The following is a 27,454-nucleotide window of genomic DNA, read 5'->3' as shown; positions in this document are numbered from 1 at the left end:
ATTTCAACAAATTCCGGTTTGCCGATTAGATTGATTGCAATTAGGTATGCAAACTTAGCCAAAATACTGTTTGTTTTATATATTTGTTAGTGAATAATTAACATAAACATTTTTTTAAAAGTAGAAGAAAAAGTTGTTATCATTTTTTGTTTTGCTGTGATAAATAGTGAAAGATTCGAATATTGGGGAACTTTAATGGATCGAGTTCTTTTTTAAATTTACTTTAATAAAAATAATGTACACATCAGTAATAAAGACACATCAACAAGTACAAATACATTATTTTGTATATCTAAATTTGGAAAATAGAATGTCATTGGAATATACTCTGCAAAAGTAGTATAAATATCAAGAGAATAACAATTGGTAAATCAGTATCAGTAGTTTCATTCTAGAAATCAATACTTCCTCAAATCAAAATGGTTAGTGAATTTTAAAATTTGGCTATATAGTAAAATGTTTTGGAGTATAAAATAAACTAAACAAATATTTTTTGGGAATCTTAAAAAATTAATTAAATTGTGTGATAAAAAAACATCTAAAAGTGAAAAAAACAAACGAAATCAAACAAAATGTGTTCCATTTAATTACTGGAAAACTTACAAAAAGTGGAAAACACAATTTCAAAACCCTATTTGAAATATTACTTCCTAAACTCCTCCACAATATCTTTAATTTAAAAAAAGTCATACAAATAAATTCTACCTTAACTCAAAAGTGTTTCAAAAATAAAAAAAAAAATCTCTCCTGAATATAACCTTTGGTTTTCTTTTTTATAGAAATTCTTCGCCGCTGTCTTGTTCTCCGTCGTTGCCTTGGCTGCCGCCGATGTCAGCCACTTGAACAGAAATTACTTGCCACCCCATGGTGCTGCCAGCACCACTCATGAACATTACGAATCGGCTCCTTCAAGCTTTAGTTCCAGCACTGATACCTTCAAATCTGAATCCAGCTACTCTGCTCCTGCTGCAGCATCCTCTTTCACCTCCAAACAATACTCTGCTCCCGACAGCGCTGGCACTTTCAGCAGCCGTTTCTCTTCTGACTCAAGCTCAGACAACTCTGGCTCCAGCTTCTCTGCTCCCGATAGTGCAGCTTCCTTCACCTCTTCCAAGACTGCTGAATACAAGGCTCCCGCCACCAGCTCTTTCAAATCTGGCTCCAGCTACTCTGCTCCAGAAAGTGCCGCTTCTTTCAATACCTTCAAGACCACTGAATACAAAGCTCCCGCTTCCAGCTCTTTCAAATCTGGCTCCAGTTACTCTGCTCCCGAAACTGCTGCATCTTTCTCTTCTTTCAAGACCACTGAATACAAAGCTCCCGCTTCCAGCTCTTTCAAATCTGACTCCAGCTACTCTGCTCCCGAAACTGCTGCTTCTTTCTCTTCTTTCAAGACTACTGAATACAAAGCTCCCGCTACCAGCTCCTTCAAATCTGACTCCAGCTACTCTGCTCCTGAAGCTGCATCCTCTTTCACCTCCAACCAATTCTCTGCTCCTGACAGCTCTACCAGTTTCAGCAGCCGATTCTCAGATGACTCCAGCTCTTTCAAATCTGGTTCCAGCTACTCTGCCCCCGAGACTGCCGCCTCATACTCTGCTCCTTCATACTCCACCTCTTTCACCGACTCCAGCTTCTCTGCTCCTCAAGCTGCTGCCTCTGGTGTTGATACCCAATACGCTCCTAATGGCGGTTATGTCTACTAAATTTGAAAATCGAAAACGATAATAAAGCAATTTCTAAAAATATATAAATATGTTAATAAATGCATTTAATTTGAAAGTTAATGTTGGATATTTTTCTTGATCTTTATGCTGGAAAAAAACGTAAAATCTCTAAAAAAATATATGTATCTTCCATTATCCAAATATTACACTTAAATATGAGCTATTGCACGATTAAAAACATGTATATAATTCAGAATGGGACAATAGATAATTGAAATTTATTTATGTTTAAATTAGTATTTGAAAAAATATATTTAAGCTTTTGTGAAGAAAGGTATCTCGAAAAATACGTCCTTAATTTTTATATTTTGTTTTCATTAAATTAGTTTATACTATTCGGAAAAACATCCCAAAAATTGGAAATGGGATTCTAATGATAAAGTTTACTTTTGCAAACTATATACAGAATACATTACTATCTTTTCGATCTATACCATTTTTAGTTGTATTTCCATTCGGATTTTAGAATTTTCTATTTATATTTCAGAAATTCCTATTAGTATTGCTAATAGAATTGGGTGCATACTTAAAAATCCGGGATGTTTTAACATTTTTAGTTTGTATTTTGAAACATTTGTATAAATTTATTGACAGTATTGGCCATTGTTAGCAATGACCTTTTCCCATCTTTCTGGCAACAAATGGATTCCGAGCCAAAATAACTGCTCATCTTTTGAGGCCAAGAATGAATCAAGCCAATTTCGGATACTCTGTTCCAAAGTTAAGCGTATCGCAGAGAGAGCGTGCTGCATCGATAAAATCTAGTAGAAGTCGAACGGGGCAAGATCTGGACTATAAAGTGGATGAGGCAAAACTTTATTCTAAATCATAATATTAATAGGCATTAATTTTTTTAGACCCCTTTTACGCTCACATTATACATTCAATTTGGGCAAGAAATATACCATTTTAAAGGGATTTATTCACAGAAGTGCAGAATATATATTTTGTTGAAATTAGTTCAGTTTTTTAAGAGTTATAAGCGTTTACAGATGTAACTAACACATATGCAAAAACGTGTACATGTGAATCTTAAGCTAAAATGCCCTGCAGTTCATTGCACTAGTTCCGCTACGTCGAATTCGTTGACCACTAAGAACTACTACTAGTGAATTTTCAACCCACTCGCAACGTTATTGACTGGTGAATTTAACACGGGGATGTCATTGCAAGTGGCCAATTGGCACACTCTGCATAACACTTCACTATTAAATTCAATAGTGAAAATACTCCAGCATTTGAGAAAAAAAGAAAAAATAAAATTTTCTGAGAGCGGGGTTGAACACATAACCTCTCGTTTTCTAGTCAAATGCTCTAACCACTAAACCACAGAGCTCTTATTTGTACTGCTCTCTAATTGTTATTAAGAATAACATGTGAGTCTACTCTCTATTTTTTGCATTTTCTACATCATCACTGAAAATGAAAACACAAACGGCCACATTCAGCATTACATGTGGCCATCGAAGTGGTATGTTTTAGAAGATTTTATTTTTCTTGAATTTATTTTCAAAAACTAAAGACAAATATCTGACTATTGTTTATTACTGAATATGCTGGTGAAATGTAGTGCAAATGATAATCATTTAACTACCACTTTAGCAGCCACATCGAACTAGTTAGTTGTAGAAGTAGTAATATAGCTAGTGCAAGGTTTCCAATTGGCACTTTTCAAACTGCTGGGATGCTACCAAATTTTTTTGACGATCGATCCATAATTAGTCAGAGATCACATATAAATTTGTTCTAGGATGACTATGTGTACATGGTGTAGTCCTAAACTCCCTGGGGCAAAATAAACTACAAGTACAAATTGATGTTGAATAGCGACTTTTGCAACATTTATATCCGAACTAAACTGTTCTAGTGGTAAATTAAAAGTGAAGTCAATGCATGGCTCTGTTTTTTCTACACAGATAGAACCAAAGATGAGTTTTAATAATGAAGTTATTTAATCAATTACTTTTTGCATCTCTCACAAATTTGATAACATTAATCATTAAATCATAAGTAAAAAAATAATATCCCAATGATTTGTTTGTGTAAAACTTACGAATTAAATTCAATTTCAAGCTTTAATTAAAAAAAACAAATATTCTTGACAAATGTTGCTGGGTTATTCTGTATTAATTACAAATTAATGACTTAATAAGCAAATGTGATGCATATTTAATTATTTGACAAATTAACACAAAAAGTTAAATAGTAAAAGAAAAAGTTGTTATTAATTTTTTGGGTCGAATAGTGAAAGACACAAATCTACGAAAAGCTTAATGGAGCAAGTTTTTTTTGTTAATTTATCTAAATCAAAATAATGGACATCAGCAAGTGCAATTACAAAATGGAGAAGAACATTTTTAATACGAAAATTAGAATGTTTTCAAAAAATAGTATAAATATCAATAGAATAACAATTGCTAAATCAGTATCAGTAGTTCCAATCTAGCTAACCATACTTCTTATAATCAAAATGGTTAGTAAATCGAGGAAATATGGACATTTAAATATTTTAAGGGATAAAATAAATTAATTTTGGAATTTGCACAATATAAACAAATATTGTTATAACAATTATGACTACTTTTAAATTAATATCAAATAAATTCATTACTGGAATGCTTCCATTTAGAGATTTTTTCTAAAAATCATAAAAACATTAATATTTGTTTTTCTTTATTACAGAAATTCTTCGTCGCTGTTTTATTCGCCGTCGTTGCCTTGGCTGCCGCCGATGTCAGCCACTTGAACAGAAATTACTTGCCACCCCAAGGAGCTGCCAGCAGCACTCATGAACATTACGAATCGGCTCCATCAAGCTTTGGTTCAAGCACTGATGCTTTCAAATCTGGCTCCAGCTACTCTGCTCCTGTAGCTGCATCATCTTTCACCTCCAAGCAATACTCTGCTCCAGACAGTGCTGCCAGTTTCAGCAGCCGTTTCTCTTCTGACTCCAGCTCTGACAAATCTGGCTCCAGCTTCTCTGCTCCCGATAGTGCAGCTTCCTTCACCTCTTCCAAGACCAGTGAATACAAGGCTCCTGCTTCCAGCTCCTTCAAGTCTGGTTCCAGATACTCTGCTCCTGAAAGTGCCGCTTCTTTCAATTCCTTCAAGACTACTGAATACAAAGCTCCCGCTTCCAGCTCCTTCAAATCTGGCTCCAGCTACTCTGCTCCCGAATCTGCAGCTTCCTTCAGCTCATCAAAGACTACCGAATACAAAGCTCCCGCTTCCAGCTCTTTCAAATCTGATTCCAGCTACTCTGCTCCTGAAACTGCTGCTTCTTTCAATACCTTCAAGACTACTGAATACAAAGCTCCCGCTTCTAGCTCTTTCAAATCTGACTCCAGTTTCACTGCTCCCGAAACCACCAGCTTCTCTACTGGTTCCAGCTACTCTGCCCCCGAGACAGCAGCTTCTCACGCAGCTCCATCTTACTCCACCTCTTTCACCGATTCCAGCTTCTCTGCTCCACAAGCTGCTGCCTCTGGTGTTGATACCCAATACGCTCCTAATGGTGGTTATGTCTACTAAATTTTGAAAATCTAAAAACGACAATAAAGCATTTTAATATGTAAACGATTTTTATTTTATTTATTAAATTATCCTCCAAATTATCTGATTCAAATCCCAAATAAACATTCATTAAATGATTACATTCATCTACTGAAGAAGTTTTGGGATGGATGACTTTGACATTGCTAATCATATGTTCAAATATTCTTTAAAACAATGAATTTTTAGTAAGTAAGAAGTTTCTAATAAATAATATTCGTTTTCATAGTCTGATACTTGTTCGCATGTCTTTTTAATACATCAATGAAAGAAGTTAGGAGCGGTCAAAATAGGTGAACTTGCAAATCACTTACAGACATTAAGCGATACACATACATCAAAAATTCAATAGTCACGCGAGCGATGTTTTTAGTTGCCACACATAAATTCAATTATCCTCCCCTATTCTCCAATTTTCAAAACTGCTTATAATTATTCTGTCTTACAGTAATCGCGTTATCCTCAGTGTCCTTGAAAAAAATAATTCCTGCTGACACCTCTGGCGTAAAAGGACCACCATGCTGAAACTTTGAGAGACTCTCTGTGAATGATGTTTGAGTTCTCTGTATTACAGAAATACAAATTTTGTGTAGGTATCCATTCAGAAGAAAGTGGGCCTATTGACCGAAATTGATGTTACTCCACTGGAGCTAAGAGCACAAAGGGTTTAAGTGAAAAATCTTTAAACATGGGAAAAATAAACTCAAAGTTAAATTTTAATAAAATACGAAGTCGGGCGAATCCTGTCAAAACATGAACAAGCTGCGTCATATAGTTTGTGTTTGACAGCCATTAATAGCAGTATACCGCGTGAATTGAGGAAAAAATGGAAAAGACTGAATTTCTTGTGCTCATTAAGCATTAGTTTTTGCAGAATAAAACCATCAACAAACGAAGGCTAGGGTTATAAATACTATGGAAACTATGCACCATCAATTTCAATGGTAAGAAAGTGTTTTATGAAATTTCGTTGTGGCCGAACAAACACGGAAGATGCCAAACGTCCTGGATGCCCAGTTAAAGTCTCTACACCCGAAACAATTGGAAAAAACAACGATATGGTGTTGGCCTATCGGAGATTGAGAGTGCGAAAGATTATAAACCATAGGCGTCTCACATGGCTCAGTGGTTTCAATTTTGAATGATCACTTGGGTATGAGTAAACTTTCCACAAGATGGGTGCTACGTTTGCTCACAATCGATCACAAACGTGCATTTTCCATGGCAAAAATCCATGAATTAGACTACGAATTGCTTTCTCAACCGGTCTATTCTCCGGATTTAGCTCCGAGTGACTATTTCTTATTTCCAAAACTGAAAAAATGGCTCACCGGAAAGCAATTTGACTCCAATGGTAAAATCATTTCCAAAAAATACCTATATTAATGACTTCGACAAATCTCATTGTTTGGAAGGGATAACAAAATTGGAGAATCTTTGGACTATGTAAGCCCAAAGGAGACTAAGTTGGAAAATAAAGCTATTTTATTTATCAAAAAACCTGTATTTCAATTGGAAAAGTCAGTCCTCGTCCTCGTATGTTAGATCTACACCATTTCCAATTAGTACTTCAGAAGTATTTAAATATATTTTAGAAATTTCCAATTGAATTTCAGATTTTTCCAATTGTATTTCATAATAATCCAATTACAATATATTGGGTCTATGACTTAAAAATGGGGGATTTTTAAAATTTCTAGCTTTTATTTTGAAACATTGTTAGCTATGACCTTTTCTCATATATGGATTCCGAGCCAAAAGAAATGCTCATGTTTTGAGTTCAAGAACGTATCAAGCCAATATCGGATACTCTGTTCCAAAGTGAAGTGTATCCCAGAGAGAGCGTTCATCATCGATAGGACGGGGCAAGGTCTGGACTATAAAGCGGATGAGTCAAAACTTCCCATCCACTTCATTCTAATTTAGGTAGGACAATTTTGGTCCCACTAGAAATAGAGCATTACCTTAGCGCCATGGATATTTGCTTTGGTGGTGATTCGGATGGCTGACAGGGATCCATTTTTCATCAGAAGTAATGATTCGGTGCAAAAATGATTTCCTTAAATAGAATTCAAGAATCATTTCGGACTTACAAAATCGTCTTTCAAGGTCTCTCAGTTTCAATTCGTATAGTACCCAATTTCCCAGCTTTTGGGTTAATTCTGCTGGTCGCAGAAATTACAGCTCCAGTAGCTCCTAATGATGTTACAAGCTCTTGTTGAGTTAGACAACAATATTCATTTAATAATTTCCCCAACTCTTGGTCTTCAAAATGTTTTAAAGAAAACATTTTAAAAGAAAACTATTTATGCTCATACACTCGTTGTAGGTTATCATATAGTTGGGCAACTCTAGCTACATTTATGTCCGAACTGAACTGTTCTAGTGGTAAATTAAAAGTGAAGTCAAGGCATGACTCTATTTTCTCTACACAGATAGAACTAAAGATGAAGTTTATTTAATCAATTAATTGTTGCATCTCTCACAAAATTAATAGCATAAATCATCAAATTCTAATTAAAAAAATAAAAGCCCAATGAATTGTTTGTGTTAAACATATCAATTAATAGCAATTTTAATTCTTAACTTTCAAAATACATACATTCTATTTGAAACATCCCAGTATATGCAAATATTCTTGTCAAATGTCGCTGGGTTATTTTGTATTAATTACAAATTAATGACTTAATAAGCAAAAGTGATGCATTTTTAATTCTTTGACAAATTACCAAATTATATTTAAGTAGTAAAAGAAAAAGTTGTTATTAAAGTTTTCGATCAAATAGTGAAAGACACAAATCTACGAAAAGCTTAATGGAGCAAGTTTTTTTTTGTTAATTTATCTAAATCAAAATAATGGACTTCAGCAAGTGAAATTACAAAATAGAGAAGAACATTTGTAGTACGAAAATTAGAATGTTTTCAAAAAATAGTATAAATATCAATAGAATAACAATTGCTAAATCAGTATCAGTAGTTCCAATTTAGCTAACCATACTTCTAATAATAAAAATGGTTAGTAAATTTAAGAAATGTTGTTGTATGGACTTTCAAGTATTTTAAAGGATAACTCCCGTATTCATAAATAAATTTTAAATCAAAATGTCCATACTAAATTTGATTTTAAAACGTTTGTTAAATTTAAAAATTGTTTATGAATAAGACCTTTAATAAATTATGACTACTTTTAAATTAACATCAAACAAATTGATTACTGGAATACTTCTATTTAGAGATCTTTCCTAAAAATCATTAACATTGTTTTCTTTATTACAGAAATTCTTCGTCGCTGTTTTGTTCGCCGTCGTTGCCTTGGCTGCCGCCGATGTCAGCCACTTGAACAGAAATTACTTGCCACCTCAAGCAGCTGCCAGCAGTACTCATGAACAATACGAATCGGCTCCTTCAAGCTTTAGTTCCAGCACTGATACCTTCAAATCTGAATCCAGCTACTCTGCTCCTGCAGCTGCATCATCTTTCACCTCCAAGCAATACTCTGCTCCAGACAGTGCTGCCAGTTTCAGCAGCCGTTTCTCTTCTGACTCCAGCTCTGACAAATCTGGCTCCAGCTTCTCTGCTCCCGATAGTGCAGCTTCCTTCACCTCTTCCAAGACCAGTGAATACAAAGCTCCTGCTTCCAGCTCCTTCAAGTCTGGTTCCAGCTACTCTGCTCCCGAATCTGCAGCTTCCTTCAGCTCATCCAAGACTACCGAATACAAAGCTCCCGCTTCCAGCTCCTTCAAATCTGACTCCAGCTACTCTGCTCCTGAAACTGCTGCTTCTTTCAATACCTTCAAAACTACTGAATACAAAGCTCCCGCTTCTAGCTCTTTCAAATCTGACACCAGTTTTACTGCTCCCGAAACCACCAGCTTCTCTACAGGTTCCAGCTACTCTGCTCCCGAATCAGCTGCTTCTCACACTGCTCCATCTTACTCCACCTCTTTCACCGATTCCAGCTTCTCTGCTCCACAAGCTGCTGCCTCTGGTGTCGATACCCAATATGCTCCTAATGGTGGTTATGTCTACTAAATTTTGAAAATCTAAAAACGTCAATAAAGCAATTTAATAAGTAAAAGATTTTTATTTTATTTATTAAATTATCCTCCAATTTATAAGATTCAAATCCCAAAAAAACATTCATTAAATGGTTACATTCATCTACTGAAGAAGTTTTGGGATGCATGACTTTGACATTGCAAATCATATGTTCAAATATTTTTTAAAACAATGAATTTTTAGTAAGTAAGAAGTTTCTAATAAATAATATTCGTTTTCACAGTCTGATGCTTGTTCGCATATCTTCTTAATACATCAAAGAAAGAAGTTTGGAACGGTCAAAATAGGTGAAATTGAAATCACTTACAGACATTAGGCGACTCAAATCCATCAAAAATTTCATAGTCACGCGAGCGATATGTTTAGTTGCCACAGATGAATCCAATTATCCTCCACAATTCACCAATTTGTCAAGCTACTAATAATGTCTTACAGTAATCGCGTTATCCTCGGAGTCCTTAAAAAAAATAAGCACCTTGCTGAAACTTTGAGAGGCTCTCTATGAATGATGTTTGAGTTCTCTGTATTACAGAAATACAAATTTTGTTTATTTATCCATTCAGATGTATTTGGGCCACTTGACCGAAATTGACGTTACTCCACTGTGGCCAAGAGCACAAAGAGTTTAAGTGAAGAATCTTTAAATATGGGGAAAATAAACTCGGGCATTGATAGCAGACTACCATGTGACTTGAGGAGAAAATGGAAAAGAGTGAATTTCGTGTGCTCATTAAGCATTATTTTTTGTGGAATAAAACCATCAACAAACCAAGGCTAAGGTTATAAATACTATGAGAACTCTACACCATCAATTTCAATAGTAAAAAGTGATTTACTGAATTTCGTTGTGACAGTACAAACCCGGAAGATGCCGATCTTTTTGAATGCCCAGTTGAAGTTTCTAAATCCGAAACAATTGAACAAATTCACGATATGTTGTTGGCCGATCGGAGATTGAGAGTGTGAGAGATTGTAAAGCCATAGGCATCTCTTATGGCTCAGTGGTTTCAATTTTGAATGATCTCTTGGGTATGACAATGCTCTCTGCAAGATGGCTGCCACGTTTACTGAAAATCGACCACAAACGCAATCGTGCACATACGTGCATTTTCCATGGTAAAAATCCATGAATTAGACTATGAGTTGCTCCCTCATCCGCCCTATTCACCGGATTTAGCCCCGAGTGACTATTTCTTATTTCCAAACCTGAAGAAATGGCTCGGCGGAAAGCGATATTGCGATAAATAAAATAAATTTTTATTCAAAAACCTGTGTTTCCTTCAAACACTCACGGAGTTTTTGATCCGGCCTCATATGTTAAATCTAATTGGGTCTATTTGTATTTCAGTAATTTCCAATTATATTTCTGAATTTGAATTAGAAATTTGTGAAATGCAATTGGAAATGTTGTAGAATATATCTTGTTTATTAAATAAGCACTTTAAATACCCTTTGCGATCTCAGTCTTTTATAAAAATATTTAAATACACCATAATTTCTTTAGTACATTGTTCAGTCGCCATTGTCAGATTTCATCATCAGACTCATTCATTCTTCTCATTCTCCCCTTCCCACTTGATTTCAGGTAGTCCCGTTTTTTGCAATGGGAAGAGCTTTGAAACAATCATGAATTGAAAGTACATAGCAACGATTTTTCTTGACTTTCTTGAATTGCATGTACTTTAGTTGTTTGGAGGTATTCCTGCCAAGAAGTTGGGGGAGTAGCTGCTCATTCTTGAGGTGTTCTTTGTATAAGAAATTACATGGGCATTTTTCTCAAAGTGGGTCATTCTTCTTGGATGCCCGATACACATTTCATTAAAATCTTTTGGGTGTTTTAGAGTAATGAATTACATGTTCATATTTCATTGATAACAATGAACAATTAAGTGGCTCTTATTCTGATCACTGCGTTGTCAGCAATAAGCTGAGTCACATTCTTTGGTAAATGTTTAATAAACTTCAATAGACAAGATCTAATTTCTATCATTCCAAATATTTGGTCTTTCCCATTCATAAATTGTAGACACAAAAGTTGTATGACCACTGCTGACGATTATAGTCATATCGTTTTTAAGAGTGTGATTTAGTTATTCTTCAACAATTTCGCCCTTTGATTTGGATATCACCTGTAAATGAGGTCATATGTTCTTTTAAGATTACTTGGCAATGACAATTTTCTAAAGAAATTCTGAAAATATTTAACATTTTTCTGACAAACATCTGATGAAAGCTTGAAGGTTAATTCTAAAAAATTTCAGACAATAACCGACAAAAGTTTGGCGAAACATCTATTAAAGAAAGTTGCCACAATTTGTAAGGATGTCTTATTTTTTCCAACTCCAACTCTTTGCAACATTTTTGTTTACCAAAAGTCCCTGGTTTATTTTGTTTTAACCACAAATCAATAACAACTAAATAACTAAACAAATTGTTTGCAGTTTTTTTTTTAATAATTTTTTGGAATTAAACAAATTCCGGTTTCCGATTAGATTGATTGCAATTATATATGCAAACATATCTCAAACACAGTCTATTCTATTTTTTTTTTGGTTAAAAAATTTACATAAAATAGAAGAAAAAGTTGTTATCTATCTATTTTGTTTGCTCAGACAGTGAAAGAGAACTTTAATAGAGCAAGTTTTTGTTGAATTTACCCAAAAATAAAAATATTGGTCTATAGACGCATCATAAAGTAGTAAATAGAGAAAAATATTTGTTATGCAGTGATTATTTGATTTGAGAATTAGAATGCTTTTTATAGATATTCTAAAAAAAATTAGTATAAATATCAATAGATAAACAATTGTCAAATCAGTATCAGTAGTTTCATTCTAGAAAAATAATACTTCAGTTAACAAAAATGGTTGGTGAATTTTAGAATTATTGGCATATCTACATTCTATTAGTTTTAAGGATAAAAATAAAATAAATACACTAAAATAATCCTGAACCTCTTTATAACATAAAAAAATTGTGTCTACTTTTAAAATAACTTCTCAAATTGAAGCAAAACTAAGTGAAATCAAATAAAATATGCTCTTTTTAATAGTAAATTAGATCAGTGACTCTGAACTCTGAATTTTTATCAAACAATACTTCTAAAATAAAAGTCTCATCAAAACCTTCCCACAACTCAAGAGATTTGACACAGACTCTGGCGATAGAATAATAAATTTCTCATAAAAAGCTCGACACAATAGAAAGCTTGTGCTAAAAATAGCATTAGCTCCAAAAATATTGCATTTCTTAAAGAAACCTAGACTGCCTAATGTCTGCCTCTCTTCAATAACAAGAGAGCTCTCCTAGATTTTACAGAATCATTAATATTTATTCCCCTTCTCTTTCTATTGCAGAAATTCTTCGCCGCCGTATTGTTTGCCGCTGTTGCCTTGGCTGCCGCCGATGTCAGCCACTTGGACAGATCTTACTTGCCACCCCATGGTGCTGCCAGCAGCACTCATCAACATTACGAATCGGCTCCTGCCAGCTTCGGCTCCAACACTGGTTCTTTCAAATCTGGTTCCAGCTACTCTGCCCCTGTAGCTTCATCCACTTTCACTACCAGCCAATACTCCGCCCCTGATACCTCTGCCAGCTTCAGCAGCCGCAGTGACATCTCATCCGATTCCGGCTCTTTCAATGCTGGCTCCAGCTACTCTGCTCCTGAAGCCGCTGCTTCTTTCACCTCTTCCAAGACTACTGAATACCAAGCTCCCGCTACCAGCTCCTTCAACGCTGGCTCCAGCTACTCCGCTCCTGAAGCCGCTGCTTCATTCACTTCTTCCAAGACTACTGAATACCAAGCTCCCGCTACCAGCTCCTTCAACGCTGGCTCCAGCTACTCTGCTCCTGAAGCCGCAGCTTCTTTCACCTCTTCCAAGACTACTGAATACCAAGCACCCGCTACCAGCTCTTTCAACTCTGGCTCCAGCTACTCTGCTCCTGAAGCCGCTGCTTCTTTCTCTACCTTCAAGACTGCTGAATACAAAGCACCTGCTAGCTCTTTCCAATCTGGCTCCACCTACAAATCTGAGTCCAGCTACTCTGCCCCTGAAGCTGCATCCACCTTCACCACCACCCAATACTCTGCTCCTGACAACTCTGCCAGTTTCAGCAGCCGCGGTTCATTCTCTTCCGATTCCGGCTCCAGCTTCTCTGCTCCCGTAGGTGCTGCTTCCTTCGTTGCCCCCGAAACTACTAGCTTCTCTGCTGGTTCCAGCTACTCTGCCCCTGAGGCTGCCGCTTCTTACTCGGCTCCCTCTTACTCCACCTCCTTCACCGATTCCAGCTTCTCTGCTCCACAAGCTGCTGCCTCTGGTGTTGAGACCCAATACGCTGCTGACGGTGGTTATGTATACTAAACTTGAAAATGAAAGACATTTTCAAATGTTAACTGAAAACTGAAAACCAAAAACTCTGATAATAAAACAAATTCTAGACAATATTAAATAAATAATTTTTCTTTTTTTTATTATTATTTCTTAGCTGTTATTATTCTCCTGCGATTCATTGGCTTTAGCTAAATACAAAATATTATTCTTTTTCAAAATACGACTGTTTTCTCCCTCCAAATTTTTAACTCGTATCGATTTAGAGGCCACCATTTCCCAGGGTTTTATGTAGTTGTTGGTGGGCACATGTGGATGTGGATAATCGGTGATGAAATGATATATCAAGGGTATACCGCTCTTTTCTCTTACCACTAAATCCGAAGTCTGTACATAGACTTTTTCACCCCTGTTTGTGTCAATTTCGTTTGACATTGGCTTTATGCTGGCTTGTGTAGACGCTGGCAAGCTGATTAGCCATAGTAATAAGATTTTTATTAAAACCGTGTAAAATAGTTCACCCATGCTGCAGATATTTAAAATTCGTTAGTTGAGATTATAAAATTTCCAATATGGTTTTAATGAGACTACAGCAATTTACCTTTTATTTTAATTTAACTTTAACTTTATATTGCAAAATATGAATCTACACTAATTTTGCACAATGTAAGTCCACTTTCTTTTATACCAATTCATATAATGATTACACAAAACTTTACAGACTATTGACTTTTATGCACTTTTATACCCTACAAGGAAAAGTTGAGACTGTTTGGTCGAGTGTTTTATTGGGGTTATACTAAAATTTTTGATTGGGAATTTAATAAAATTGGATAATATAGATCATATGTATCATATGAAATGCTCTAGCTTTGTTTTATGGAAATCTTCTTTTAATCAGACTTTCATTTATTAATCAACTTCTTTAGACTTATTACATCTTTAGCACTTAGTCATTCAAAATTTCGTATAAATTAGTTTGCGTCAATACTTTCTTAATTCAGTAGATATTATATTTATCATCTCAAATCTAACCAGAATCATAATATTGTACTCCTTTTTTGAAAGCCAACTAATTCGTAGTATATTAACCAGACGGCTTAGTGTCACTTGCTTGACATAAAAAAACACACAAAAGTTGACTTGTTTTTCTTTAAAGAAAGTGACAAAATATTTAAGATACAATTTATGGATGCACTTTCATTGAGTATCAGTAACATTAAATGCATGTATTCCCGCTAAAAAACTACAACTCACAGTGGTTTATGACGAACAATATTAAAAAAAAGCAAAAATCTTCAAACAGATTAAATAATGAAACTGAAATGAAGTGTTTTGGTACGTATTTTAAAACAACTGAAAAATAAAGTTTGGTTTTGCCGTATAGAGCATAGGAAACTGTATTCTATATGCAGTAACTGGTGGTGGATTGTAGAGATAATTCGGGATTTTCAAACTTTAAGAACTAAAGAACTGCTCACCTTTTGATGCCAAGAACGAATCAAGCCAATATCGAATACTCTTATCCAAAGTGAAGCGTATGCCAAAGAGAACGCATCGATCGAAACAAATATTATTCTGGCGGGGCAAGGTCTGGACAATAAGGCGGTTGAGGCAAAACCTCCCAACCACTTCTTTCTAAATAGTTTTTAACAGTTATTGCAATATGTGCCTAGCGTTGTTATGATTTTCGGAAAATGCTCGCTTCAAACGAATCAATTGCATTCAGTACAGATACTCTAAATTGGCCGTGATTCACATACTATCTATTACGCTTTGGATTATCGTAATGGATCCATTTATCATCGTATGAAATGATTAGGGGCAAAAATGATTTAATAGCGTTCAAGCAGCATTTCAGACATACAAAATCTTCTTTCAATGTCTCTCGGCTTGAATTCATATGGTAGCCAATTTCCCTGCTTTTGGATGAATCCTGCTGCTCGCAAACGTTTCGAAACTGCTGATTGAGTAGCTCCCAATGATTTTGCAAGCTCCATTTCATGGTCTTCAAACTTTGTTTACTGGCCTGTGAAACATCTGTCGCACGTTGAAACCTATGGAACACATTTACCAAGAGCTTAGGTTAAAAAATAAAGCAAAACTTTCCGTATATTGCGGGAATAAATCACAGATATGTAGCCTTCAAAATGACATATAAGTTATTAAAAACAAAAACCGCGTTTAAAAGATACGCCATCTATTGTAAAGCCCGCATTTTTAAGTCATACACCCAATTTTAAATTGTAACTTTGAGTAAATTTTACACAGATATCAAAAACTGATAGCTTTAATACTTCTTCCGATTGTTTGATACGAGTTCATGGAGATGTATTCCAGACTTCCGAAATATCCTAGGATTTAGTTAATTTTTTTATTTTATACGAGAGTTACTCTGTCATTTGCAAATCTTACTCATTACTTCTTTACTTATAAAATTGAATATGATCGTTTCACTTATCCATAATATTTTTACAATATAAATCGGAGAGAATCAGATTATGATTGAATTGAGAGTTCCATATCATCCCTTGTTAAGCTATATGAATGTTGGGGGATCCCTAGTACCACAGCAATTCAAGGTATTATCGATTCGGGCAACTGTTTTATTACAAAATTGTTTGAGGTTCATTTGGAGTGAGACCATCCACAACAGACCCTGCAGACTTCAGTACATCCAGGAAAATGCATCGTTTGGTGTACGTTACGGTCAATGGAGATCGTTACCACACCATGATCAATGATTTTTTGTTTGAAAATATGATTGACACTGATCTGGGCAAGATGTGGTTTCAACAGGATGGCTGTGACCGTAGCCATCGATTTATTGAAATCAACATTTGGCGATAACTTGATTTCAAGAAATGGAGGTTTGATACCTCTCGATTATTTCCTGTTAATACTATGTATTGATTCAAAGGCTCAATACTGTTTACGGTTCTATTTACATTTAATCCGACCTGTAGTATTTATAAAAGTAAGATTTATGGAACTCCTTATTACTCAAATGTAAGAATGGTTGCTGCAAAATCTAGCAACCATCCTCTTCTTCCTCTTTAAAGAGGAATTTTCAGAGTGTTGGTATAAACATTAAAGAAACTTGAAGAAAAATGCTTTCACTAGATTTGTATCCACTTGAGTCTATTAGATATTCTATGTAATTATTAAAAGTAACTGCAAAGCCAACTAAATCATACAAAATCACAGTGTACGATAAAAGGAACTTCCCATTCAACATAAATAAATTTAGGTTTTTATTAGATTCTATGTCAAGTTTGCCAAACTAAAATGAATAGTTTAAAATTAAAACTATTGTCTTCTCACGATCACATGTTTAATCAACGTTTTTGGAAGCCATGAACTAGTCTTTCAGTGGAATATTTTTATATCGCTGTATGTCTGATGGTATAACATTTTAAATGAATCACTTTCAAAGTGGATAATTCTTTAAGAACAGATATGTCGATGTAAATTAACTATCAATTTAAGTCGATGTTCAAGTTCTGAGTTCTACTAATGAACTCGGTTTCTTCAACAAAGTTTCTTAGGGTCCTCCAGTCAATTTTTTTGAGGAGTGTTCCACCCAAAATACTCGTATCACAATTCCTTCAAAAGCAGGACGGGTGCAGAGAAAAATTTTCAAAGGTTTCGATATCGTCCGATATCTTCTTGTGGTCCTGCCCACTGCTTCGATACACCGGAGTGTCACATGCTCTTCTCTTCCTATTTTTTGCAAATCAGCTCTTGTTGCTGTCGAAAGGTTTCGCATTTTCCAATTTTGTATTTTAGTTTTAATAATAAATATTTACCGCTAAACAGAAATTGTTGACAACTTAAGGAATACAATTTCTTAAGTTGTCAAATTTTCTACAACTGAAATGGTCTAGAATTTCATAAGATCATAAAACTTGGAATATACTTTGTTAGGACTGTGAAACGGGAATAAAAAGCCATACCTGAATTAATCTCTCCTGTAATAACACTTTTGATCGGACAATGACCGAATAATGTGAAACTGATATAAAAAAGCTATCAGAACATGTAGTGGTAGTTATCATGAGGACCCTAACCACATTATAGACATGGAGACAGTACTTTATTTTGGGGACTTGAATTTGTTAAGCCTCGTTAATCCAGTTGAACAAGTTATATTGCATTTTCATATCGGTATCTGCTATCTTGCAGCCCAAAATTAGATAATTGATAACTGTAACCACAGATTGAGCAGAGTAATTAATTTACTATCTTCGAGCAGTGTAACATTTTTCATAGACATACCGATAATGTTACTTTTTTTTGATATACTTTTGCGTGAGAAACATTTTTTTGGTGAGTGCACTGCACAACCCACTGTTCTGTGGCTGTAAATGCAAATTTTCGCTAAATGCTCTTTTTTACCTGCTGTTTATTGACTTCATCTGTTAAGAAAGAAAAAAACATACGCACAGAGACTCAAACGCAAAGTCAACATCAGAAAATGATACGACAAAAGCCAAAATCCAACAAAGATAAAATTTACAGAAATAATAAAAAATAAAAAACAAATTAAGTAGCTTATTACTTCGGCCTCATTTTTAATATTTGCTTTTTTTTGCAATATTATATATTTTTTATAATTTTTGTTTTTTTTTTTTAGCAAGAAATCAAAAGTATGAAAGAATTAAGATGAAATAAATGTTGAAGCAATTTGTTGTTTTTTTTTTCATCTTAAAAAAATCACAAAACTTCTAACACCAAAAATTAAGGTGTGCAACAAAAGCGGCCTCTAATTGAAAGAAAAAACTACAGACAGCCAGATACAAGCGACACCACACAAGATACAAAATATTTGGAGTATTCACACGGTCTACTATTTAGTCATATTGTCATAATGTCCTAATATATTATGATAGTTTAGTCAAATAATTGTTGTGTTTCCAACAAAAAAGTTCTAAACTAATAAGACTATTTGAACTATATACATATTGTTACTAAATTGTTCTTGAATTCAAATATAACGATTTTAAGGGCTGATTTAAAAGTAGCATAATGCTTTCAAATAACAGTGCTGTAATAGCAAACTGTAACATGTCTGTGGGCATTATTAAATAAAAGCTTTCAGTTGACCATTGATCGTAAGTTGGCAACGCTGTTTGCTGCGACCGTATATTCAAATTCGAATATTCAGTTAAAGAACATTGTATAAATAGAGCTCTCTAGATGGTAATGCAGTGTTATAAATAGTGGCAGAGGTTGCAGTCGTGAGTCAGTTTTATCAGAGACGCTTTTCGAACAAACATCAGCTGAGTGCTGTGTTTTTCAAGTGAATTCGTGTACATAATAAAGTGTGCCTGTATTTCTGCGAATTTATAAACGTGTATAAAAAACATTGAGTGACTACTTAATTCTGTTGTTGTACATTTTAAATAAATAAAGAGTTGTTACAATTTTCAAACTACTAAACGGCTTTTATTTGCAATCAAAAGTATCCGGTTTATTATTAAAGGAAATAAACCAAACGTTTTGAAAAGGTTAAAACGTAACAATTGGTCAATTCACAAGGTCTTTTATTAGTCATATTGTCATAATGTCTTAATATATCTCGACTCGGCAGCTCGGCTTAACCGATACTTAGGCATTCGGCGAAGGTCTCTACTGGTTGGTTACGATAACACAATAAACATAGCATACAGAGTACTATTATTTTAGAACACTTTTTACTTGAAAAACAATAAAAACCATTGTGAAATATTAGGACATTATGACAATATGACATGATAAGAGACCTTGTGAATTGACCAAATATGTTTATTGTTTTGTCATAAAATAATACTTTTTTTGTTTAAAACTCAACAACAACAACAACTATTATTATATAATAGGACATTATGACAATATGACTAATAGCAGACCGTGTGAATACCCCAATTGTATTGAGATATTTTCAGGTGATAACATGTTGATCATGTTGGTGGTGCGGGAGAAGATGTTGATATATGCATGTTCATCATGGGGTCATTACAATGCGTGTTATTTGAGCTGTACAAAAATATATCTTGGGAGAGGCTGGTGTTTGTGAATTTGTTTTTAATGACAAATTTAACATGTTAATTGTAGACTTTACTCTTTTTTATTATGTGCCACAAAGTTGCGGCATTTGCTTGCAATTTTTATATAATTTCTTAGAAATACGACTCAAAATTTTAGGTTAAACTTTGGCAATGACATGAAATTACTGCTAAACATAGATTGTGATGACTTCGTACTACGTACCATTGTAATTATTTGGAAGTAGTTAAGTAATGAGTGGCATGGTATGAATAGTAGCCATTTACTGGGTACTGCTGCAAGCTAACAAAATTCATTTATCTTATTACTTTTAAACATATTCTTTAGTATCAATATTTCACTTAACAACTGAACTTAAAATGACTCATAATATTTATTCTTTATTTTATTCATTTATAATAATATAAACATTTTATCTAATACAAAATATCAAAATGACACTATCTCTGTTTGATGCAAATTTATATAAAAAACGATTATAAATGTATTTTATATTTTATATTAATATAAAATTCTTTTTTTCTATGCATTAATCACAATAGAGGTGAATAAACTTATGAAAAAATGTCCATTTTAACTTAAATATAAACTAGTTTAATTAACTTAAATAGTTTAAATAAATACAATAGAAACAACCGAAATAAAGTTAACAATTTGCAAACAAAACAATGCTGTCTTCACGGCATACATTTTGCTCAACAAACCAAAAATGCAATACCAAAAAAAACTAAACAAATATTAATTTTATTAGTAAATTAAAACCTAAGGTGACCAGATTTTGTTAATGGTAAAAGAGTGTACACAAAAAAGAATTTCGTGCAGAAACAATTTTTATACTTTTAATGTAATTGACGTCGTCCTTCAAACAAGTACCGAATCAAATATACCTATGGAGTTTGGACAAAACAACTTAAGTCGAAATAAGATAATATCTCAGTTTTTTATACCCTTCACCATTAGGGCAAGGGTATATATAAGTTTGTCATTCCGTTTGTAATTTCTACATTTTTCATTTGCCACCCTACAAAGTATATATAATCTAGAACGTTATAGATAGCGAAGTCGATATAGCCATATCCGTCTGTCCGTCTGTCCGTCTGTATGTTGAAATCAACTTTCCGTAGCCCCTAAATAACATACATACATGATTCATACATCAATATGTCAGGAATTCTTCCGGCTCGGTTGCTAATTAAAATCGACAAAATCGGCCCACAAATGGCTGAGATATAAGGAAACAACCGGGAAAACCTCGATTTTTCGCCTACTTTTTATATATCTGGATTACTAAGTCATTAATATAGACAATATGGATATCCAATGATAGATATTTCAAAGTCCATTGCAGCTACGTATATAAGGCTATAGTAAGTTGGACCTACAATGGGTCAAAATCATGAAAAATATTTTTTAACCCGATTTTTTTTTTTTCATCAAAAAAATTTTTTTGTCATAAATTCTCTTATGTGCTTTTGTCTAAATTACAAATTACGATTAACCGTTGATCGGTTAACCGATTAATTTTGGACGGTTAACTGTTCGAATAATTTGAAATTGCCGATTTTCAAATAACAAATAAACCGATTAATTTGTGTCGATTAACCGAAATTAATTTTTTTTTGCACTTTTTTGTATTTATTTTTCCGTTTCAATTCAAATACAAATTTCAAATTAAAATTAGATATTTTTTAAACATGATTAGTGAGTATGTATAACAACTGACATATTTAATTTACATGTATGTTAGGGTGGGTCAATTTGTTCGGGCCCAAAAAACGTGGTAAAGCGTATAGCAAACATCTCGTAGCTATATATTCTTTATACATCTTCTTAGAAATTTTTTTAGATAACTTAAAAAGAATAAAAGCACCTTTTTCCCAAAAAAATAACGAAAAATCGCCTTTTTAAATTTTTTGAAATTTAAGCATAACTTTGGACTCAGTCATTATTTTTAATCAATTTTTTCTTTATGTTATATACACATTTCTTGTTAGTCCTATAAATTAAAAATAGAGAAAATCGGAAAATATTTGAAACCGCGGTCATCAAAAAACTGGAGTAGGGTGGGTAAAAATGTTAAAAATGTATTATTCAAATGCCAATATCTCTTACGCTATAAGATATAATTGATAGCTACGAGGTGTTATATGTAGTACACGACGAAAAGATATATATGTATGTAATTTTTTGAAATCGGAACACAAACGAAGAAATATTATTATTTTTAAAATTGAACATACCCGAGGTCTCCTAGCAAAAGAGGTCTTGAACTCCAAATCTTCTCGTAAAAAACCGGAAGCTCGATTTTGATTTTAGAACCATGGTTTCTTCTGGAAAAGTTCTTAGAATTTTCCGTAGATTAGGAATTTGCTATACGCTTAGTAGTCAAAAAAATTGACCCATCCTAATATATGTATTTGAAACTTTCTTTGTATTTACATGTATAGACAAAACTTTTTTTTGAAATGAGTCTTTTATCATAACTAAACGAAACTATTAAATTAATAAAAATCTAAAACAATCCAAAAAGCAATATTCTTTATCATGCTTTTGATTTCTCCAACATATACAATCAGCGAGAGAGTTTTTTTTTCGCTCATTTGCTGCAACAACGTCATAATTCAAAAAAGTCGTTTCGAGAAAAACGTCTTTGAATATTTTATGACATTTTACTATTTCTTAAATAAATTTGCAACAAATCATGCGATTTCAGAAATATAAACAGTAGATGTTAATATCTTTCTAATCTGTATTTAACCAAATTTTCACTTATCAAATATACTAGAAAACATGAATTTTAATTTTGATGTTTACAACAAAAAAACACTCTCACACACAAAAAATAATTGACTTTTTTGAAAACTGATGAAACTATATGAAATATTATAGAACAGTGTATATTTTGTATTACTCAGTTCATAAAACATGGACTTTGAGTTTTGACGTTGTTGCAGCAAATAGGCGATATGTTTATAAAAATGATCTCAAATACCTTATTTGCTGTTTTATGTACACAAAATTCGTTGTTGTATTTTCAATTTTAAATAAAAATGTAAATTATTCGGTTAATCGAATAATTTTAAATTAACCGATTATTAACCGAATAAATCTGAACCTCGATTAATTATTTGATCGATTAACCGATTAAACCAGAAACCCGATTAATTGAATACACTACTATATAACTTCGTTCCAACTGTCGTTCCATTTTCTTTTTCGGATCTCGACATTTACGAGATTTTGGAAGTTTTATGAAAACCTGTAGCGAGTTAACATCCATCTGCGCTGTATTTAATGATTCACATTCACAAAGAGGAGATGATTTTATGCTGGAATTAAATATATTTATCTTGGTTCTTTTTGAAATATGTGCTGATGTTTACCTTCTGTTGAATCCCCAAGTTATTCCTCTCTGTTTACACGAGGTTCTTCTCATTATGTTGTCCTGGTGACAATTTCCAGGAGGTATTGCCTCACTTCAGTTTTAATTCTGAATGAGCCACTAATGCAGCCATCATGAAGAATTCTTTAACAATATCAATTATTTTTGTTCGGGTACCTCTGCACTCCAAATGATTTACGGAAACGGGTCTTATATGGGAGTTATGACTAATTATGGACCGATCATAATAAAATTTGGTGACATGAATTCGGTATATATAAAACTTATTTGGAACAATACTTTTGTAGATACCTACATAAAACCACATTTGGACATTTGTATGGGGGCTAGGTGAAATAATGGACCGATTTTAGCCAGTTCGTCCTTGGGCCGCAAAAATTATATGTACCAAATTATATCGAAATATCTTAAATAAAACTCGATTATTATCAACATTTTATTTTTCGATCCTGGTTGACTAATCGTAGGAAATGCCAATATACAATCTTTGAGAGCCTCCAGAGTCCATTTTGTGTGATCTTATCGGATATTGAAAATCTCTAAATCAAGAACGCATCCTTTAGATTTGCCATTGTCCTGCTGGTATCTAACAAATGGCATCTAGTCCGAATTTATTAATTTGTAGCAATAACAACTCGTTGATTCCTTTTATATATCGCACAATTCACACAGTAATCCTCGCACTTGCTAAAATAAGGCCCGCTAACACTTTTGTCTCTAATGGCGGATCATTCAGTATGAGTGAACCATCAAAAGTATGAGTGGATGTAATGGCTCTCTGTGAATGCTCAGCGGGTTCGTGATTAATAAAAATATTGACCGAAAATCGTACCTATTAAAACAGTCACGAGTCTTCCGTGTAACATTTCATGGCTTGGCGACGTGTATTCCGTACAAATATAAGAAAGCTGAGAGTTGAAGTCATATTCCGATAGTGGGATATATTTTGGACCACCTTGTACAAGGAAGTTCAAAACAAATCTCCCCAATCTCATGAATAAAATTTATTATATTGTACAAAGTGAGCTAATAATTTTCAATTCAGGATCTATAAATCTAAAAATATCTGTTCACTTCTCAAAAGGCAAATATTAAGATTGAATAGACACCTACTTCACTTGACTACTAATATGCGATTAAGTCCATCTTGGAAAACATTTTCTTCACAACCGTTTAACAAAGGCGTTCCAATTAAAAAAAAAATATTTGAATTGTTAGCAATACGACTGGTTCTTGGAGGTATTAAATAAATATAGTTTCTTATGGGGCTAAACTTATTGACGCTCTATTCCTGTTCTAAAAACAAAATAAAACTAATATCAAAAACAAACATAAGGTATTACTTAATTATGCAAAATATTTTATTTCGATTAGTGACATCAGCCGCATTTGGTTTAATTGAAAGTGATTTGTATAGATTCTTTTAGTATTCGTAAACAAATTGTATAATTTCTTTTGAAAACAAAAAATACTAGTATGGATAGATAGTTGATAAGTAAATACTTACTGTTGTTCTTATTTTTTATTTATTTATTTATTTTTTTTCAATAATTTTTATGCAGTAAATCAACTTAAAAATTAATTAAGTATGCCTAAAAAAAGTGTTATTAAAAGCAATTTTATAATTTTACCTCTCACTTTTTTGCAGAAAAAAGAAAGGTATTGAAAACCAGTTGACAAATGCGAGGGTGGTGCTACTAGAATTGAAAGTAAAAGTGGAAATTGAATTATGCAAAGTTAGAGGGAAACGAAATGGATACATGTAATTTGGCATACATGAATTGGTAAAATTATTAAAACTAGAGAGAAGTGGATTGCTAAACACTTATAATGCCAATGTCCCACGTTAGAGATGATACGAACGATCGGCATGAGATCGTCGATCTTAGATGAACTGCCTGAACTATAGGCCATTGCTTAGTATTATTTTATGAACTTTATAGCGAGCTTTGTTTGTTTCTATCTGGTCAAGGTGTGAGGGATTTGATTCTGAAAACTACTTTTATATAACCGAATATATTCAATATAATTGCTACTATAGAACCTGACTATGTATGCAATGCTTCATACAGAATATCTGAATCATATCTCGGTGCAATTTTATTTTTTTAGGCACTAGTTAGCACACGATTTTTCATGTTGTATACAGCTGATAATTTTTACCCAACCTTCTTAACAATCCTCGTTCCTAACATTATCAATTTCATTAAAATTAAATTAAAGCAACCTCACTTCTTCAAAACAATTAAAACAGCTACAAGAAATAATAACAGTATAAACGAAAAATACAAAAAAAAAATCATTAAAAATCATAAACATAAATGCTAACAAGTATCCAAAAGTAAAAAAATATGACTTAATTTATAAATAGCTTTAATAATGGACGTTTTGCAAAACACCCTGCATTATGAAAAATTTAAGTTGTTTATGAAAAATATTTTAAATTATACCAATCCAACTAGTTTGACAAATAAAGAACAAACTTTTAGAACTAGTAGATAAATCAAAACATATACATTAAGAAAAGAAGAATAGAAACAAATCTTTCTAGATATTTTGTTTATATTCAGGAATTAACAAAAACATAAATAAAATAAAATTAAAATAGTTGTAGCAATAAATAAAATAGCTGTTATTTTGACTAACAAGATTTAAGAAAAAAGTAAACAAAATATGAAAAGCTTCTGTATTGTATTTATATACTAGAACCATGAATAATGTTGCATGAAATGTATTGGAACTGGAAATAAGAATGATTTAAATCATTATACACTATACGATATTCTAATAAGTTAATAATGCAGTTTATTATGCAATGTTCTTACTTTGAAACATTTAAATGTTTATTTGCAATTTCATATATTTCCTATTACCTTTTAAAGATGATTACGATTATGTTGATGAACTTTTGGACTCTTTTTAAAGCATTTTCAAACGTTCTGGAGAGAAGTTTTGACGATAAGATATCGAATTTTCGTCGGATATCCTTTTTGAAAGCTTCCACAGACTTTGTTTACGTAACTTCAAAAATTCAAAGAAAGAAGTAAAAAGCAATCAAATGGGCCGATCTTGCCGTCACAGGAATCGCCACAACACATCCACATTCTTTTCTAATGTATCATTGTGAGAGTGCAGAGCTTACCCATCAGTTAAGCAAGTAGTCAATGTATCCCATAAAAACAGTAATTGTCACAAATGTCGTATCACTCGGCTGACTCCATTTCATATATTTTGGTCATTTGACACGTGTGTGCACTTTGTAGTGCAGAGAGAAGACAATTGGTTACTTTATACAGCCCAAGTAATCTAGCGTGAAGACAATTGACACTTAAGTGTCTCTAAGTAATCTGGAGTGTAGTCACTTTAAACGTTTTGTGAATAATTTGTACGAACTGGTTTTTTACAAATTATGTTGATATAATTCTCATACAGTTTATTTTTATTTTTGCTTAAGTATACTGATATCCCATGTAACATAGCATGATGTCAATAGTCACTTTAGTGTCTCTTAGTCTCTTGTACTGCACTATATTTTACCCACCAGAAGCGTTGACTACTTTCGATCTGCTATCCGATAGTCACATTGTAATCAAAAGGGTCAATTGACCTACTGCTTAGGACATGTACGTCTTAAAATAACTAGTCAAGTAGCTGATCAAGTAACCAGTTACAAAGCTAGTAAGGTAACTGACGCTATGTAACCAGTATGTGAATCCAATGCGTTGCCTACTTTGGACCAGCTATTAGACATTCCCATTGTAATCAAAAAGAGACAATTGACCCCTGCTTAGGACATGCCCGTGTTAAAATGTCTAGTCACGTGGCTATTGAAGTAACTGGCACCCACCCTAAATGATGGGTAAAATCACTAGTTCGGTACAGTTGTGGCTGCAAAATTTTAGAAGGGGTAAGAAAAGTTTGGTTGCTTAAACTAAAATTCTTCATTATCAAATGATTTTCTGTTGATACAGCCGAAAAAGTCTATGCGTGCAACCGAATCACTCAAATTCGGTTGCTACTACGAATCTGTTTTCTTTGTATAGAGAATCATGATCAGTGATAGAAAGTCATCGATCTGGTTCTGTCTTACTCACCAGTTACAGTAACAATATTATGAAAGGCATGAAACTGAAATAGAAATGGCGTAGCATGCAGTGTCTTTGAGTGGATGTAATGGCTTTTCGCGATTGTTGGTATATCAATCTCCAAAAAGCATATTTATTATAGTATTATGGGCCAAAAATATTAGTTTAACACCCACCTTAAAGTATACCGATCAACTCACTTTCTGAGTCGATTTAACAATGTCCATCCATCCGTCTGTCTGGCTGGAT

At 33.4% G+C, this 27,454-nt stretch overlaps 4 protein-coding genes across 4 annotated transcripts; all 4 read left to right on the top strand.

Annotated features, from left to right (window-relative positions):
• Nucleotides 1–293: 293 nt before the first annotated feature.
• On the top strand, nt 294–1,787 carry LOC135957707 (uncharacterized). Its single transcript, XM_065508501.1, has 2 exons — nt 294–422; nt 780–1,787. The coding sequence occupies exons 1-2, from the start codon at nt 420–422 to the stop codon at nt 1,704–1,706; spliced, it is 930 nt and encodes a 309-aa protein (XP_065364573.1). The 5' UTR covers nt 294–419; the 3' UTR covers nt 1,707–1,787.
• Nucleotides 1,788–4,099: 2,312 nt separating this feature from the next.
• On the top strand, nt 4,100–5,321 carry LOC135958164 (uncharacterized). The gene is made up of 2 exons (XM_065509038.1): nt 4,100–4,200; nt 4,410–5,321. The coding sequence occupies exons 1-2, from the start codon at nt 4,198–4,200 to the stop codon at nt 5,256–5,258; spliced, it is 852 nt and encodes a 283-aa protein (XP_065365110.1). The 5' UTR covers nt 4,100–4,197; the 3' UTR covers nt 5,259–5,321.
• A 2,927-nt stretch (nt 5,322–8,248) lies between these two features.
• Nucleotides 8,249–9,334, top strand: LOC135959044 (uncharacterized). The gene is made up of 2 exons (XM_065510042.1): nt 8,249–8,294; nt 8,556–9,334. The coding sequence occupies exons 1-2, from the start codon at nt 8,292–8,294 to the stop codon at nt 9,309–9,311; spliced, it is 759 nt and encodes a 252-aa protein (XP_065366114.1). The 5' UTR covers nt 8,249–8,291; the 3' UTR covers nt 9,312–9,334.
• Nucleotides 9,335–12,141: 2,807 nt separating this feature from the next.
• LOC135958423 (nuclear pore complex protein DDB_G0274915-like) lies at nt 12,142–13,877 on the top strand. The gene is made up of 2 exons (XM_065509328.1): nt 12,142–12,204; nt 12,695–13,877. Exons 1-2 carry the CDS (start codon nt 12,202–12,204, stop codon nt 13,700–13,702), a joined length of 1,011 nt encoding a protein of 336 aa, XP_065365400.1. The 5' UTR covers nt 12,142–12,201; the 3' UTR covers nt 13,703–13,877.
• The last annotated feature ends 13,577 nt before the right edge of the window (nt 13,878–27,454 follow it).

The sequence above is a fragment of the Calliphora vicina genome, chromosome 4 (assembly GCF_958450345.1).
Source record: "Calliphora vicina chromosome 4, idCalVici1.1, whole genome shotgun sequence".
NCBI classification, from domain to species: domain Eukaryota; kingdom Metazoa; phylum Arthropoda; class Insecta; order Diptera; family Calliphoridae; genus Calliphora; species Calliphora vicina.
This window is presented reverse-complemented; position numbering and strand designations above follow the sequence as displayed.